Source organism: Arctopsyche grandis, chromosome 8 (assembly GCF_051622035.1).
Source record: "Arctopsyche grandis isolate Sample6627 chromosome 8, ASM5162203v2, whole genome shotgun sequence".
Lineage (NCBI taxonomy): Eukaryota > Metazoa > Arthropoda > Insecta > Trichoptera > Hydropsychidae > Arctopsyche > Arctopsyche grandis.
Window position 1 is genome coordinate 7270351 of NC_135362.1, and position 20178 is coordinate 7290528.

General features: G+C 31.0%; 1 protein-coding gene across 1 annotated transcript in view; it reads right to left on the reverse strand.

Annotated features, from left to right (window-relative positions):
* The window catches only part of LOC143915813 (cholecystokinin receptor type A-like), a 54384-nt gene extending 35866 nt beyond the window's left edge, over positions 1 to 18518 (reverse strand). Inside the window, exons 1-3 of the mRNA XM_077436630.1 lie at positions 18192 to 18518; positions 8333 to 8447; positions 4306 to 4506 (exon numbers count right to left, since the gene is read on the reverse strand). Coding sequence (XP_077292756.1) covers positions 4306 to 4506; positions 8333 to 8447; positions 18192 to 18518 — 643 coding nt within the window. The remainder of the gene's footprint in view (positions 1 to 4305; positions 4507 to 8332; positions 8448 to 18191) is intronic.
* Between the last annotated feature and the right edge of the window lie 1660 nt (positions 18519 to 20178).

Genomic DNA, 20178 nt, shown 5'->3' on the forward strand with positions numbered 1-20178 from the left:
ACACGAAGAATATTCGAATATTTGATGAAATATTCGAATAACGAATGGTTGAAAAATCAAAAAAAAAATTTGAATATTCGAATATTCGAATATTCGATTGGGATCCCTAGGTTGGACCTTTAACTGGTTGGACGATTTTCGGTCGGACGTTTTATCATTTGGGTTTTTTATCGTCTGGATCACTTATCAGGTGGACATTCTATCGGGGGGATTTTCTTTCGTGATACTTTTGTCGTCCGAACTATGTATGTATCTGTTATTCTTTAATTACTGATAAAATCTGCGAAAACTGTGAAAACACATACAGTTTACGATTTCAATTATGTTTTAGTACCTACACATATGTATGTGTATATACATATATATATATATATATATATATATATATATATATATATATATTATATATATATATATATATATATATATATATATATATATATATATATATATATATATATATATATATATATATATATATATTTTTTTTTTTTTTGTAAATTTGAATTATTAAATTGGAAGTCGTATTATACTTTCAAGTCGAAACTTTGTAAATTTTTTTAGTGTGTGGAAAAATTTTTGTTTTGGTCCAATGAACATCGGAATGATTTCAGGGACGGTTCGCTGAGCACGTCAAAATAAAGGGTGAGTTTAATATTTTGACGGAATAAATTTCAGATATTTACAAGCTGAATATTTACATCACAGAGAAGATCGGCGTAAAAGCTTTTTAGTTAAACTCTTCTATAGCTTGCGCATACTAATAAATTTACATTTCGTATCCAGCCCACGCTCTTTCTCTACATTCACAATAACAATGATCGTTAAATACATATACTGGGCTAGAATCATACTATAGGATTTTATAATTTGCATTGGCACTATACTATGTCGCTATTCAGACTCAAATGAAACAATAACAAAATTTAAAATTAAGTCTGCAAGTAAAATTGTTTTACAAAATCCCTCACATAGTACAACAAAAATTTTATATTATATGTATTCCAATTTATATGTATATAAACATATAATTTTATCTTTATATGAGAATTAAATAAAAATTCACTTAGAAAAATCATGTTTCGACTATTCTTGTGGATTAATAACAAAAATTCGTTTATTTTATCAAGGTAAGTCAGTTATCAATAGAATTTTTGTTATTAATCCACAAGAATAGTCGAAATATGCTTTTTTTAAGTGCAATTTTATTTAATTCTCATATAAAGATAATTTTATATATTATCCCTATTAATTCAATTCAGATTCGTGTAAATACGAGTAAATACTAATACGAGCTTTTTGCTCGCAATTTTACCGATTTAAAGTTCAGCACACTTCCAATTAACCCTTTTAAATGAAAACAAAATAATGTGGTCAGAACACTATCCCAATAAACATGTTTTAATAGAAAAAAAAACTCAATGTAAAATAGTATTAACAGTAAGAAAAAATCCCATGTAAAAATACGTACTTTTGACTTTTGATTTGAATTGGACGATTACTTGGAGAGATTTAAAAGCTGAAAAATATTACAAATGAAATATAAAATACCCGTCTGTAGATTCCAATATTCATTTTGAACAGGAAATTGACATATTTTGAGACATCGACCTAACAACACTATAGAAAAATCGCGCGATTTAAAAACACACATATGAATCTCGAGCCAATCAACATATTTTATTACCAGATTCGTGTTCACTGGGCATAGATCTATAAGAAAAGTCATATCTCGTATCTGAATAAAAAAAAAGTCGTTATTTGTCGAACAGTGTTATAAACGTTGTATTTATATACACTAAATTTAAATTGAATAATCAGCTAATTTTGCAATTGGTATTCATATATGTATGTATGTACATATGGATTTTTTTTGAAAACATATATTGTATAATAATATTAATATTTTTTCATTCGAGATTTTTAAATTTGTAGATTAACCTAAACGCTAATTGGATTTGCGTGTATAATCACTTGAAAGCAGAAAGGAGAGTAAATGAGATTCCGTTGCTTAGTAGCAATTTGAACTCTCTCATTGAGGGCGTATATTAGATTTTCCTTTGATGTGGAACGTTCTAAGAGAGGAAATAGAATTCTATTGTATCAAATAGAAGTGATGTTTAACTTTCATTGTTGCCAATTCAATTATTGCAGATAGTTATTTTCTCATATCTACTAAATTATATCTAATTATTAAGTTTCATTAAATAACGGATTAATTTAATTATCCCAATGTTTCTTCTAAGAAAAACTCAAATTTCAAAATTTTCATTAATTATGTATTAATTAGTAAATATCTAAGTTGATTTTGACATTGTTTGATTGTATTTTCAAAACTAAATATACTTATGTATATTTTTGATTGATATTTCAGGAATAAAATTTTTATTTTGATAAATCAACATGCAAATATTTATAATTTGGAATATTTTTTTTGCCTATAGCTTTTGATGAGTTTTTCATGCTTAAATTTAAGCCTTTTATGAAAAAAGGGGCTTACTTACTTCGTAAATTTTTAGACAAATTGCGAATTTATTTTCGATTTATCGGTCCAAAGGTTAGTCTCAAAACATTTTTCTCAGCTCTGTAAAATACGCGTATACCACAAAAGCTATGAATTTTGTTGAATTTTATCACATAGCAATTTAATGAACGACTTTGATTCGGAAAATAAATAGGAAAGTTTATAAACAGTGTAATATTAAAATATAAAGTTGAAATAAGTGTACATACATTTTAATAATCCTATAAAATAATACAAGTAAAATATTTTTTTTCATACTATAATAAATGCTAGTAAAAAAGCCGAATTTCCCCAGAATATTTTAAATGTTATGCGGATTTAAAAAAATATATTTACTCTCTATATTTAAAATACCTACATACATAAATAAATTATAATTACGACAATATAGGAATTTAATTTGTTAGTATTGTTGTGTAGGGGTGAGTTCGGGATCCAAATGAGAGGCTAAAGTCGCTTCACAGCATTTATTGAATGATTCAGGGGGTCCACACGTAACCAGCGCTCGCTCCAGAATAATGTGATATAGCGTTTGTACCTCCTTATAAAGAAAAAGTTGCTCACCACAGCTTACCCGATCCATTTATGTATCTATTGTTTAAGCACGTACAGTTTTGTTCAATTCTACAGTTTTTAAAGTGAGTCTCACGCTCTCGCCCGGGTTCTGAGAGTTCTAGAGGGTACTTACTGAGTCCCGTTAGGCCAATTCGGAGGTCTCCATTGTTTACCCCTAAACGCACTTAGACAGCGGCGAATGAAATTCATTAAATGGCGCACAATTAAATTAAATTAAATCGATGGCTGCTCAAAACGAATTCAATGCTCGTATGAATTTTCAGCGCGATCGTTTAAAAGAGAAACACACGAGTTTAAAATTCAGATCGTTAGTGCCACAGGGTTAGCATTCGCAAATTCTTAAAGTGCAATTAGTGAAAAGGAGAGGGGATAGATTTAATTCTGATTAAACATATACATACACACTTACATATTTACATAATTTGTCGAAGTGCACGTATTGTGTACATTAGATATACAAGCAGTAGTATCGTCGGAAAATTTAATTCACTCATTGTGTATGAATATATCAGCTGATCTTCGTCTGTTAGTTCGAATAAGATGCATTGTTACGATAGTGTTTTGTATCTATGGATATGTGTTGAAATTAAGACACAAGGCGCGCAGGGACACGTGGTTACAAGGTTAAATAAAGCGCTTATCGACAAACACGGAGACACAAAGCGTTCCATCAAGTTTCGCATTAAGGTATTTTTATATTATCCAGCACTATACGTCAATAGGCACGGAAAAGACTACGTATATTCATACCTACATCAAAAATTTGATGATAAGTCGAGATGACTTCTGAATAATGTAATTGTTTCAGTGAGTTTGGAGTAATCCGTTTGGCCAAAAGTCCGCGATTAATCTACGCACTAATATATAGGTAATATAGCATACATGGCTTTACACGAAATTTTTTTTTATTTTTTTTCCTAATACATACATATATGTATGTATGTATATAGCTCTACACGGAACATGACCGAATTACGAAAAATATAAATTTAAAATGAATAAATAATGAAATACGAAATTACGAGAGGGTAGATTTCAACAGCACTTACGTACATACATAATACAAGAATCCCAAGTAGTGGTTTCGCCATTGCATACGTAAGTCTGCATTTTCCGACCATAAATGCTTGTACGAAGGATTCTTTTCCAAAAAAGAAAAGCCACCCATTGAAATACACTAGTGATATACATATACATATATTTACCTCGACCTCTCATGGCTTTCAGTGTGGACACGACGAGAATGGGGCTGTTCCAGGCGAGGCTGGCTATCCAGACTACGGCTATCATTTTGTATGCGTGAAACTGGGTCTGCCATCTTCTGGACTTCAATGGTCTGCATATGGCGAAATATCTCTCCAGAGATATGGCGACCAAAGTCCACACTCCGACTGACACTGACACGGCTGAATGCATAAAAGAAAAATAAAAATCATATCAGCGTCGTAATGTAATTCAACCGAAAGATTTGTATGCGGAGATATCCATAGATATACATATGTATATGTATATGTATAAATATAGAGTGGATGTTCTGTACATCGGATTTTACTATCACTGTGGGTCAATTTTTTTTTAATAAATCGAGCTTTCAGAAAAGGTTTGGCGATGTATTACATGGTATGTTTGTGTAGATATGGTACTATTTCTATACATACATATGTAAATATATCTGTGTATATTGAAAAGTCTTCTATCGGGAATCGAATATTTTTCATACCTTATAAATTTATATAATATGGTTAGAAATTATCATTTTTATATTCATTTTCATTAAAAATTAATATAATATAAATATTGCACTATGAAAATTTTAATCCTTAATTAAAAAATAGGTAATCCTATTGGGAGATTTGTGCATCGTCAGTTTTTTTTTTATGTACATCTGGGATTCGATTCAATCGTTGCAATTGAATTTTGCAACAGTCGTTTCCGCATTGAATCAACTTTTGGGGTTTAGTGCATCCGCTCTAAAATCGCCAGATTAACAGAATGGCAGCTTTAAACGTAATTCTCGTTTTCTCGAATGATAGATTGCACATCAGATGACGAGTAACTTTTGATGTGCACAGATGCAATTATTAAAATTGAGTCGGATCTTTCTGGCGAGTTTAATAAGGCAAGATTCATCTGATGTGCAATCTATCATTTGAGAAGACGAAAATTGCATTTAAAGCAGCCGTCCGTTAATCTGTCGTTCAATTTGTCTGACGATTTTAGAGCGGATGCACCGCATCCCAACTTTTGAAATAGATTTAAATTTTAAATTTAATAATGTAATGAAATATAAATGTACATTGTATTATAGAAATGCTTTAAACAATTTTCAAATCATTTATTACCGTAAACCTCATAAATCCATATGTTCAAAAACGAGATTGCAAATTCGATTTTAAAACTGAAAAAAGCATGACCATCAAAAGAAAGCAAAAGAGTATAAATAATAGTCTAAATGTATAATGCTGACGATTTTGTACCACGATTTAATATAATTTACGACCTCGAAAATGATTATTAATTTAATTTGAGGTGGGTTTAAGTCCCGGCCAAATACGCAGCTGGCGAGGTCTTGTGGTTATTAAAAAACCACAGATCGACCGCCTCCTGTAAGAATTTTCCGATTTTTTTCTAGCTTAATTGATGTGACGGATTCAATAAATGCGTATCCTTCCCGTATAATTCAAGTTTCTTGAAAATTTGAATTATAGCATCTTGAATTTGTTGAATCTTATAAAAATATGTTACCTACATAATGTATTTCTCGCAAATTTTCAATGAATAAAAAAAAATGTTGATTGTCCATTGTTGTCTCTATTGTAATCTACGTACTGTTATGTTTTAAAAAATGTAAGTACTTATGTAAGAAAATAATCTAAACATATATGTCGCCTTTGGGGTTATTAATTCCTGCCATGGCACATATGATGTATGCTTTTTTATTTTATTTTACATAGATATGTATATACCAGGTGTCCAGTCAAAACCGTGCGGTTAATAAGCGCCCCGACATAAGCGCGCCGACATTACCGCGCCACGACAAAACCGCGAGAGCCAAAACCGTGACAGACATAACCGCGCGGTGAAATAACCACGCGCCGACAAAACCGCGCCAGAAAAAAACCGCTATATTAATCCATAGTTGTGGGTAATTGTGAACGATTAAATGACGTATACATTACACAAGTATATATGTATGTATATCTATATTTGAAACAAAGTAAGTCTGAATACTTATACATAAAAATAGCCAATATATTATTATATGTACATATGTAGGTAGTCGTCGTATAGCCAATATATGTAGATAGTAAAGCATAGCCACACAACAAGTTTTTGCTACTCTACCTGCATTTGAAACGATTGATAATACTGTTGACTTGATAAGTCTGAATATAAATATTGTGAAACATTCCGTATAACATTTATGTACTAGCATTATTTGAACCGTTCGGCAAGGACGAGTTCGATTCCCCAACCAGTCCCCCCATACGACATCAAAGGAAGCCAAATCGAAACAGATACTACTCCCTACTGAGGTAAAACGCGAGCGCAACTTGCATCTAACAGCGGATTCTCGCGCGGTTTTGTCGGCACGTGGTTATGTCACCACGCGGTTATGTCTGTCGCGGTTTTGTTGTGGCGCGGTAATGTCGACACGCTTATGATGGGGCGCTTATTGACCGCGCGGAAAAGTCGGGGTACCATACCAGGAAGTCCTAACAGGTAGACTCCAATGCGCTTTCCTAGACAATTAATTACAAACATTGCAGCAATTTTATTCCATGAATCTCAGTATTTTGAAAGGCTTAAGAACACTTCGACTTGAAGCCACACATATCTAATTCTGACCAGCAGTATTAAAGATTAGCACGGGATTGAACCCAGTAACCTCTCAGTGCTAAACATACACGCAACCACCGAGCCATGTACATATATATAACCAGCAGTGTGGCTTAATGGTAGCGTGTATGTTTAGCACCAAGTGATCAGTGTGTTCGATCCGCTATAATGCTGGTTAGATTTGGGGGTATTCGTGACTCCAAATCGATCGTTTCTTATCAGAGTTTGCCAATTTTATCTGATCATTGTTGTAACGGTTCCTCAAAATTGGCAAAAAATCATCTTTCCTGTTGTCACAAATCTTCTGTATTTATTGTAATTATAATTTGTAAAAATTATGTACAAATCTTAAATCCATAGATGTCTCAGGATTAATTATGTAATTAATTAATTAATTAATTGTTATTTCGTGTTCTTCAGCTTCTGGAAATACAGTGATTTATGTAATAATAAAATGCTGCATTGTTTGTAATTAATTTTCCAGGAAGGCGCATTGGGGTCTTCCTGTCAAGCCTTTCTGGTATATATTTATGTAAAAATAAAATAAAACATATACCAGGAAGGCCTAGCTAGACCTATATGTATCTATGTAAAATAAAATAAAATATGTATGCTGCTGGCTATGTATGTATGTATGTATGTATTAAAATAAAATAATAATAACAAAATATTCAGGATATATATAATATAATTATTTTCACGTATTGCATATGTGAATATAACAAAAATTAAATTAATATAAAAAGTGTCTATATAGCATCAATATCAATGGATGATTTTTGAATAAAGCCAATGTTTTGAATAACAAATCACGTTTTATTCTATTCAAAATATAATATAAAGTATTAAGTAACAAATAAGACACTCTTACGAAACGCTCAAATCACGCAACATAATGTAACAATACATTTATGTAATGAGTCGTTTCACGTGTTTATAATTTCCCGTTCATTCCGTATATTTTACCTACATATAATATGTAATGTTAAGAATTCGTTCGTTCGGTATAACGAAGTAGAAATATATCTTAATGAGAACGAATAACACTGTTACTGTCTTATTTTTTCCGTCATTTTTGGGATATTTTCCTCCCTCCGTTATACATTACATGTCAGATCATCGATACAACACGTGCCGGTGACGTTGAATATGAACGAAATGAACGGAGAAATCATAAAAGGGATGAAATAACAAATGAAATGAATTTCTTCATCATCTGTATACCGAAGACGGGGGAAAAAAAAGGAGAGTGTGATGTAAAAGTAAATGCAATAATTGGTTATGGATTTCCGCAGAATATCTTTGACTTACGATGCAAAAACTTCATACTGGAAAAACAATAACGAACTCACATTATATTTATATTAATATATATGTATGTATATAGTATACCTTGTATGTAGGGAATCAGTTTACACATGGCTGGTCCGAATACGAAATTTCTTAAAACTTGCCCGACCAGCGTGAAAGGCATACAAAATACGCCCAGCAGCAAATCTGATATGGCCTGGAAAATAAACAACAAAAAATATATAAAAATTAAGTAAAGCTTTGTAAACGCAATATCGGTGGAAAAAAAATTAATATGATTTTTCCTATCGTCGAATATCGTATTAAACCAAAAAATCATACCAAATACATATGTATATAGAACTTATACATCTTCATTTGATCTTCGCATTCGGACGTAAGAAATGTTTGTCTCTCAGAAGAATTATCCAAACATAAATGGAGCTTAAATATATATGTATACATATATAATACTCTAACGTCGGAAAAATTGGAGGAAAACCAAAGAATTATTATTGAATTAGTGAACCACTCGTTCGTAATAAGCGATTGACAAAAGTTTCCCCTATTACACATTGATAATGTAATAGTAATACGAATATAATATATATTTATTGCATTATATTGGTTCAGAATTGGGACCGTATATTGTCCGAAACTTACAGGCAATTATCTGAAGGTCAAAATTTCGGCAATAAAATTGGATCAATGACATCACAATGAAACTTTTGTAGGTATACACTTTAGATTTAAAATAACCTAATAATTCTTATATTAGTCATAGAACACTGAAGCAATTGTTTGAAGACTTCTATGAGATGTGACACTGTCTCGTTTATCAATCAATACCAAACAAATCAGTTCATAAAATTAATGTGTTTTATCTTCCAACAGCAAATCACCTGTTATATTACGGCACATATGGAGCAAAGGAATAACGTCTCGAATACTAACCTTTCCAAGCTCCAAATAATACAAAATAAATCCCTAAAAATAATTTATAATACACCCATATATACTAACTTGAAAAAACTGCATGCCATATATAATATTCCGTTTGTTACAGACATTACTAACAAACTAACCAGTAGATTCTATGACAGAATCACTAATAACCATACTAACACACTTGTGAAGAGTCTCGGTGATTACAACAAAATGTCTATACCCTTCTTTTATAAACACAGATTACCTAAACACAATCTGCTTTAGGTCGTCGACTTTAGAGAGTCTTTAAATAATATTATGTATTAGATGTATTATTAGCATTTATAAGAATTGTAAATAGGTTTTTGAGCTCTTTTTCCTATTACGCTGTACATATTAACATTATAATAATACAATACTATGATTACTAACAAAACTAAATTAAAATTGTAAAATAGAAAATGATCAGTAGATCAGTAGCTATTAAAATATATATCAGATGTATTGTGAACATAATTTAGTAATAATAAAAAGCATTTAAAAATCAAATAAGGAGCAAAATTTATTTTGCATTGAAACCATTTTATTATTTAGCTTTGAATTACCATAGGAATTGATGGAGCGTTGATAGTATTACAACTACATAGTTACTGCAAGCTGAAATATTACAAATTTACGTACCGGAAGCTAATAAACATATGTATGTACATACATAAAGCGTCAAACCGTATAATTAAGCTTTCATAAATTTGGTTAATCTACTTCATACAAATCCATTAGCGATTTCGATAGATATATAATACACATACGAGTAAATTTAATAATAACTTACACATGAATTTTGCATTACACATACCTTATACGTGAATTTTGATAGGAATTATGTCACCATATCTGACGGTTTTGAACGATAAAAAAATACAACGCAAAAGTTCCTTTGTCATTTTTCAGCATTAGGGAAAGTGTATAGCATCTACGTATATACATATGTATGTACATACATATGTATACACACATTGGTCACACAACAATGGCTTCCATATATAGGATTTATGAAGCTGTTCATCATACATTCGTTACATTGACAGCCGGTAAATCTCACAATATCGAAAAAATATAATCGTCCCACTGACAATCTAATAAAAACGCTAAAAGTTTGCAGTCTATGTAATAATAAACTGAAACATTTCATTTTTTTATTTTTATTTTGATCAAATGAAATTTGGATTGACTGGAAGTAGAATATTTTAAATTTATCTCTATGGACATATGTACATATATACGCATCGAGTTGAAAATTCATATTTACGTACAAAGCTTAAGATTTTGAAGATGATTGAAGTTGTGTTAAGTGTCTGCTGTCAGATATTTTAGTTTCATACTCGTACATAGTTTGCTTTTGAACTACATAAATACATATGATATAACATGTTATGCATATTAAACTAAAAACTAAACTAAAAACGATTAATATTTATTTATTTTAAATACAAATTATAAAACTATTAATAATTTTTATCTTCAATAAGAAGTCAATTTAGCCAGTAGCATAGCTTGGTGATTGAGTTAATGCTTATGGAAAGCGAGAATAGGATATAATTTTTGTCGTGGTAATTTTGTATCTAATTACATGTTGTTAGAAAGAAATTGAAAAAAATAGATAGGAGATTTTACATTCATATATGTAGGTCTTCTAGTGTCTATCCTGTCAATGACAAACAGTTCAAGAAATTGGATTAAATTTCAGATTTAAAGTAAGCCAGCAGCATAACTTGAAGGTTGCGTTAATGCTAACCACAGAGAGGTTGCTGGGTTCGATCCCGTGGGTACACCTGGATCGGAAATAATTTATTCCGAGTATTATCTGTAGTGCTGCTGGTCAGACTTGGATATTGTTACTCCAAGTCGATTGTTTCCTTCTAGAACTTGCCAATTGATCTGATTTCATTGTTGAAACGGTTCCTAGTCAAATCTTTTAAATTTTGCTCGACAAGATAATAGTATTTGAGAGCAGTAAAAAACCAAAATCAATAGAAAAATATGTTACTATTGATTTCAATACTCAATTTGAGCGCAGCAATACTAGATTTTGATTAAAAAATAAAATTTTTCGCAAAAGTGAAATGTTCGTATTTTTTCAAACGATCATATCGTAAACGAGAGCAAACCAACAAAGATCATTATCATTTCCGAATTTAGTAGTAGTCAAAATTAGAAAAGATAGATGAGCTTCACTCTGTAAACTCAAAAACGTGATTTTTTTTGTTGTCGAGTGATACTTTATAAATTCAGTACCAGTCCCTGGTGTTTGGAAAAAAATTTACTGGTCAAACTGAAAAGCTTAAGAAAAACTGTACTAAATGATTGCATAAATTCATACCCGTTTATCTTTGAAATTTTGAAATATCCCAATATATATATGTACATATATATTATATTATACATATAATGTATTCACTGAACCCTAAATGCTTTTGGTCTTACACCAAGTCTAAATGCAAGGGTAATTCTTTGCCCGAAACTTTACAATTTAATAACATTTGTGCCTCATCTGGCTTAGATATGTGTGAATTGTTTTCGGAATATTTTTCATCTGTGCATAACAATGATGATTGCTCCCTTTCATATGTGGACGCTCACATTGACAATTGCTCGTACTGCCTTGATAAAATATATGTTGAAAAAAAGGAGATTACTTATGTCCTATTAAATTTAGATGTAAATAAGGGTGCTGGACCTGACGGCATACCTCCATACTTTATTAAAACTTGTTATTTGGAACTTGTGGAACCCTTATTTATAATTTTTAACAATTCTTTATCTGCTGGTGTATTCCCTTCTAAATGGAAACTAGCCAATATTGTACCTATTTTCAAGTCTGGCGATAAATCACTTTGTAATAACTATAGACCAATAAGTATCTTATCCTGTTTTGCTAAAATTTTTGAATGTTTAACTTATAATCATATTTATTCTCATGTAGTGCCTAAAATTGCACAGGAACAACATGGATTTGTTAAAAAAAAATCAACCGTGTCTAATCTTATTGAATTCACTACCACAATTTATAAATATCTTAATACTCGTACACAAGTAGATGTTATATATACAGACTTTCAAAAAGCTTTTGACAAGGTTAATCACGGTTTGCTAATTCGTAAATTATCTAAATTTGGAATTCATGGCAATTTACTTAGATGGCTAACTTCTTATCTTAATTTGAGAAGTCAATTGGTTACAATTAAGGGTTTCTCATCTGCCCCTAGAATAATCCTTTCAGGAGTTCCTCAAGGTTCTCACCTTGGACCACTTCTGTTTATTATTTTTATTAATGACCTAATCCCCCTACTGAAGTGTCAATGCTTACTTTATGCCGATGATCTTAAGGTTTTCCATCCTATCAATAGTGAGTCGGATTGCTTAAAATTACAATCCGACATTGATATAATATCTGAATGGTGTAATGTAAACCTTATGCATCTCAATATTTCTAAATGCTTCTCATTGACTTTTTCCAGAAATCGTAACCTAATTGACTTTACTTACAATATTAATAACGTAGATCTTACAGCAAAAAATTGTGCCAGAGACTTAGGTATACTTATAGATTCCAAACTATCATTTAATGAACATATTAATCATATTGTTACTAAATCTTATAAACTCTTGGGATTTATTTGCCGAGTTGCGAAGCCCTTTAAGAATCCCCATACTCTGATTCTACTCTATTACAGTTTAGTTCGTAGTAATATGGAGTATGCCTCAATCATATGGTCTCCCTATTACCAAACTCACATTGAGTATTTAGAAACAATCCAGAAGCGTTTTTTGCGCCATTTATCCTATAAGACTGGTCTTAAAAAACTGTTACCATCTTATAATGACAGACTTTCTTTTTTCCATATTGCAAGTTTGTCTCAGCGTAGAAGGGTTTCTGATTTGTTAATTTTATATAAGATTGCTAATGGTATTCTTGACACATCTGTTTTTAGCGAGATTAATTTTAACGTTAATGCCCGATTCACCAGATGCACAAATCTTTTTTATCCACCAATTTGTCAAAGCAACACCTCTTTCAATAGTGCAATTGTTCGTATATGCCGTATTTACGATAGCTTAGATGATTGTCCTGACCTCTTTAGTGACTCTTTTGGTATTTTTAGGACAAAGGTGAAGAAAATAATATGTGGTTGATTTGCTTCTTCACCCGTATAGTCTTTCTTTTTCTTTTTTACTTTATCTGTATCTTTTTCTTTATCTGTTTCTTTTCTTTTTTTTTTAAATCTTGATGTTTTTGTAATTTTACTTTTTTATATCACCATGTGGTGCTCACTGTAAATGGAATATTATATTTTTATTTATGTTTATTATTATTTTTTGGCTCATTATACAACTTTCTTTTTATATTTTATTCTGTATGTGTGCCTATTTAAATAAAATAAAATAAATTCAAAATCAATTATTTATCAGAGTATATTATTGATTGATTAATTAGTTAATTGTTTTAATATTATTATTTATTGTTTGATGTGTTTTTGTTTATACGTATATTGTGTTGTCATTATTGTTATATCATAGTATTATGTTCGTTCGTTTCGTCATTCAAAATTTGTATAATCTATTATCTAGGTAAGTATTATTTGGGTCTACGTGACGAGACAGAATGTTAAATTACAGAAAACACAAATATCGAAAATCGAAAGATTCTGTGCGCGCACATTAATACGGGAGGAAAAGCCTGTTCCTCTTGTTCCTGTTGTATCCTGCTCGCGAAAATTAAGTGAGTATGTACCGTTTACCATGCACCATTTTTTTTTAATCTTTCGACTTAAGATCTTTAGATTTTCGATATTTGCCTTCCGATATTTGCGTTTTCTGTAATTTAACATTCTGTCTCGTCACGGAGACCGGTATTATTTATATGGATGATGGGGATTGCGCTATTCTCCCTATTATCTGGAATAAATGTTAGTATTATTATTATTATCGCATCAAATTCAGAATATTTAGATATGTACATATGTAAATATAATATTGCAAATTCATTCCAAAACCACCACTCGAAACATTTAATGGCGCAACATTATTGCAAAATTTAATCCAAATCAGAGTTTGGCAACACTTTCCGATTTTTCTATTGCCATATGAACATTTTTATATAATACAACATACGGATGTACATACATGCATACGTATTGTGAACATACTCATACCAGAATGAGGCAGATAAGGGTTTAATTTCCGCTCCATTCGGTCGACGTCTCCGATTCGGCAATTACGGTCGAGGTCTCGATTTACGACGACCCCGTTTTACGATTATTAACGCGATGCAGTGAGTCGACATGTGAAAACCTTCCCGTAGCATTTTCCGGGAACAATGAGATATTCACATTAATCTCCATTTCGGCGTTGCTAATGCGAGGCGTCCCCACAAACGGACTTCGAAATTAACCGCACACCCCGTATACGTACCCTGTTTATCCCCGACGATATGATATATTCATGTAATATGTGTGTGTGTGTATGTTGGGTAATGTTTCGGTTAGATTGTGTATTCAAAAGGTGAAAGTCAAAAGCCGTATTTTCGACTTGACGGGAAACTTTTGTCAAACAATAATGGGTAATATGGCTGAGAATCCCACGAGTGCAATATACTAGAGAGATCCAATAGGAATAATAAAAGTTTGCTCGCTTTTTTTTTCTATACGTATAGTAAAATAACACAATAACCAGCATGCGACGATCGATGGTGAAGATTGGAGAGATTCGTGCACAAAAGGACACCTCGCTCTGAATGAAATATAAATATGAAAAAGATAATCTAAATTAGATGCTTTAAAAATACCATAAAATATATGCTTACATGTATGTACATAAGTATAAAAGCACAATATGGAGTTTATTCAATCATTTATCAATCGATTCAGTAAAAAAAATTATGTATTCCTTACATACATACAAGCGTAATACGAAAAAGTTATTCAAACCAACTAGTCAATATGCAAAAATTTGGTTTTTGTTGAATTTTTATAATCTAAATTAATTGAAATGGACATGAATCAACTTTGGTTTTAACAAAATTGCGCTTTTCAAAACGAATTGTCAAACAACGTTTTGTGATATGTATGTATGTATTTCAACAAATATATAAATATATTATATTTAGAATAAACATCAAATGAACAATATGAATCTCACGTATAATAAAAATAAATATTAAGCTTTCAAATAATACAGAATACCGATGCTAGATTCATAAAACAAGTATTTGATTGAATAAAAACTTGTATTTTAACAGTTGGAACACGTTTTATGATTTATTATGTATTATGGAATATACGATAAATCTTTTGATTGAATTTAAATTCCAGATTTTCATTGGAAAAATAAATCTTTTAATCGAAAATTTGAACGCTTGGTTTTCAACGGAATGTTCTGTGAAATGTTTGACATCTACCATAAAATCTATTCTGAACGAAATATATATTTACGAACGCAAACACTTGAAATACTAAATCAAATATTTAATCTTTTTGAAATTTTTCCATTTTAAGGCTTTATTTACGCGATTTTATAAACGCAAGGAATGTATATAAAATTGAAGAATTGCAATCTTGTATAGAAAATATTGGTTCTTTGGACGTATTTAAAAGTTTTAAATCTTTTAAAAACATTTTTTTTTATTTTTATCAAAATATCTTTAATACTGATCATAGATATACTGCGTATATCACAGAAAATTAAAATTAAAATGAGATTACTTCAAACTATAACAAGTAAGATGAGAGGCTATAATGTTATAATGGTAAATTTCTATGCTTATATTATTTTGAAAGTTTTCCGAATTAGAAAAGCCTAATGTTTCAGATCCATTCCATTGTATTCTATTACATTATCCACTACTGAAAAGCGTTGTTTTGAATATTATTCACAATGATTTATTAATTTACATAAACATATTTCCATCAAAGGAAAATATATATACGATGAAAGTTTAAAATACCTAGACATTCATAATTGAAAGCATCGCAAAGTTTCCACTTTTACTTATCAAGAATTTACTTATCATTTTAAATTTCAATTGCTCATACGTTGATGAAATATGAGTGAAATTTAAAATATTCATCCGAAAAGATATTTAAACAATTTTTAAATTGAAAGTATTTATGTATTGATAGACTATTTTTATGTAAATTTGTGAATTGTCAATAGGTTTTTGAGCTCGTTTTCCTATTATGCTGTACATTAACATTAGAATAATATTATGATTAGTAACAAAATTAAATTAAATTGTAAAATAGAAAATGATCAGTAGATCAGTAGCTATTAAAATAGATATAAGAGGTATTGTGAACATAATTTTTTATTAATAAAAAGCATTTAAAAATAAAAATAAAAAATGTAAATTTGTACAGCTACGCATACAAATATAATATTATGCTAGATAAATAAGCTTTAATGTAAAACGTGGTGTCAGCTTACGGCAGATAATAATGTAATATACATTTATGTGTTTATTCCCCTTTAATGTAATAATTATAATTAGGGCCAAATTAAACAAGAGCTGAGGTAATGGAAAAGACAAGAGAAACGGCGATAAATTGACATGAAAGGGTTAGAAGAGAGAAGGAGTGTTATTAAACAAACACGCCGCATAATTTTTCACGAAGGCTCGTGTAAACATTTTTTCGAATTTGTAATGATGTCAAAATTCTCGTTTCATTTATCTGAATTTTGCACGAGACATATATAATGCATTCGTTTGGATTGAAAGTTTGTTACATTGCATCAGAATTTGAAAAACTTACGTTTCAAAGCAAATTTCAACGCGTTGGAAAGTTCTGTTAACGATCTAACGTCTCGGGATTGGATGAAAACTTTTCCAAAAAAATAAATAAAATCAGTTTACAAAATTTGACTTTGACATGTGAGAACTTACTAGCGTATATTTATGTATTATTAATTATCAGTAATTGAGAACCCGATCCATTTTTCGATATGGGATAAAAATGAAGTTAAGCGGCTTCAGGATTTATATTACACTGGTTAGAAGTTATATCAAACGGTCAGATTTTACACTAGATTGGTCATAATTTATATCAAATTGGTCACAATTTCTACTCTGCACGCTTCTTGCCAGAACTATCGCTGTTATACATAACTTTAGGCATTTTCTCAACATGGACACGATTCATCTCACTATAAGATGCTCAGATAGCAGTGGACATTATCAAGTTTCAACTTAACTTAATCTAATTTAAATACTATTTTTTACTAAAAGAACTGCTAAGATATTTTTAAATTTCATATATATGTATACATATATATCCTCTTTGGTTTAACCTCTCTCTCATTGATTTAACCTAAAATACAAAAATTGTTTGGACAAGGGACTATTACAGACAAACACTCTTTGAAGTCTTTGAGAATGGGCTAAAAATGTACCTTAAATTTAAACAATAAGTCACTATTATTAGTTTTTTGGCCTTTTAATATTTCTTTTACACAAAAATACAATGGAACTGGCTGTGTGTTCATACATAGTACATAATTTTTACATGATATAAATAAACATTAAAAATTTTTTCAACTTTTCCCACCGTCACAGATATAATTTGCTCAAATTTAAATTTGGCGCATTTCACAGGAGTTGTTACAGTGTAAAGAATTAATGATAAAAAGTAATGACCACTAGAAATTATGTTTGATTCTCAACCGATTACGATAGAACTTTCAGGATTTGTTGTATGCATGTCCGGGAAGATTACTGTGAAAAAAACGGGAAAAAACCTCTTAATGATACTATTACCACGAAAGTATGAAACGCCATTGTGTAATCAAGCAAATGTGTTTGTTGGCTACCACGTTGGTTTATGACGACACGGCGTTGAAGAGACGTTAGTAGAGCTCCAACCATCACTTGAAACAGGAATTGCATACCTTATTTTGGCATTGCAACGCATGCCGGGTTCAGCTAGTACTTATTAAAAAAGATAAAAAAGAGGAGCACTCTTCAATTAATTATTCAACTCACCAAATTAAGCAGATACACATTGGTAACAGTCCTCATCCGCTTGTTCTGGGCCAGGGTGATAACGACGAGAGAATTTCCCACGACAGCAAGAAGGAAAATGGTCGCATAGAGCGGGATGATCAATTGAGACTCGAACACGCCCACACTCTTGATCCCAGCTGATCCGACAGTCTTGTTGACCGCAGCATCGCCAACAGTTGTCATAGACCAATCTGTCGAATTGGCGTCAGTCGTCGAATCGTTGGCCAGCTCGTTCAAATAGTGAGGATTGAATGTGACGAAGGTGGGTGAAGCTGGATAAGGAGAAGTACCACCGGTGAACTCCATCTCTGTGCGTTTTCCGTTCGAACGGTCAACGAAATGCATCCATCCGATGACTTCCGCTATTCACTGCGTTGCAATCAATTGCAGTGCCGTTTCTATGCATGACGTTCGTCCGATTTGGATTTCGATTCGGTCGACTCCATTTGAATTGTTGGATTCTGCAACGATAAATGTATACACGTTTTAAAATACACGACATTGATTTAGTGCTTGAAAGCTTTCGCATTAAAGTTAAAGTAATTGTGAATTTATTTGCGCGTAATTTGCTATATACATTCGACTATTTTCAATTGTTTCTGTCTTTAGTAATTTATTTTTTTGCTTTAATTTTGATCTATTTTTTTATGTTACTTTATCAAGTTAAAAGATATTTATTTTCAATTTAAGCATTTTTATATCTCATCTTATATATAATTTTGAAAGAGACTTTGTATGTAAGTATTGTTGGTTAGAAAATGACGAAAATTTTTCCATGACGACATGGGGAGGGGGGGGGGGCGAAGGCCCAGGGGGCGCCGGGGGCGGAGGGCTCTGAGGAGTCACCGGATTCTGGTATAATATATAATACATCTAATATATAATTTCGAAAGAGACTTTGTATGTAAGTATTGTTGGTTGGAAAATGACGAAAAATTTTCCATGACGACATGGGGAGGGGGGGCGAAGGCCCAGGGGGCGCCGGGGGCGGAGGGCCCTGGAGGGTGCCGGGGGCGAATGCCCCTGGGGGATTCGCACCGGATTCTGGTATAATATATAATACATCTAATATATAATTTCGAAAGAGACTTTGTAAGTTTGTAACTATAGGTGGTTGGATATCGAAAAAAAGTCAGTTTAAATGATGATTCCATTGGTTGAATATTTTTTTTTTCGATTCAAATAAATTTAATAAAAAAACAAATGAATATTTACTATTAGATTCGCCACTTTTAAGCTGTTTATATAACAAATACTGAGCGAAGCCGGGTAAAACAACTAGTATACATATAATTTCGAAAGATACTTTGTAAAAAACAAATCAAAATTTCTACGACGATGGTTGAATATTATTTTTTTTCGATTTAAATAAATTAAAAAAATACAAATGGATGTTTACTATTAGATTAATTAATGTTTAAGCGGTTTATATTACAAACACCGAGCGAAGCCGGGTAAAACCACTAGTCTAGTACATATATATAATTTCGAAAGAGACTTTTAGAAGGTTTAATGTATGTAACTACATATGTAAGGTTTGGGTGATAGAATCCGTGACGTTAAATTTAATAAACCAAATGAATATATTCAAATAAATTTAAATAAAATAAAACTATTCAAATTAATTTAATAAAATGTTTACTATTAGATATGCCATGTTTAAGCGGTTTATATTACAAATACGGAGCAAAGCCGGATAAAAAGCTAGAAATAAATGAAACGCATAAACATCGTATGTGCAATAAGAAAATACGGCATAAAAAGTTTGTCGTTGGGATTAAAATAAACAAACATACGTATGCACATTCAATTGAAATTTTCCGTATTATATTCTGTAGATCCTCAAATTTAATTTAAATACAGGATTTAAACTTTTGTAATGTTTTGTATATTTGACAAATTTATCTTCACAAAAGTTATCCAATATTTTCGATAAGAAATAAATTTATTACTCTTACTTTTTTGA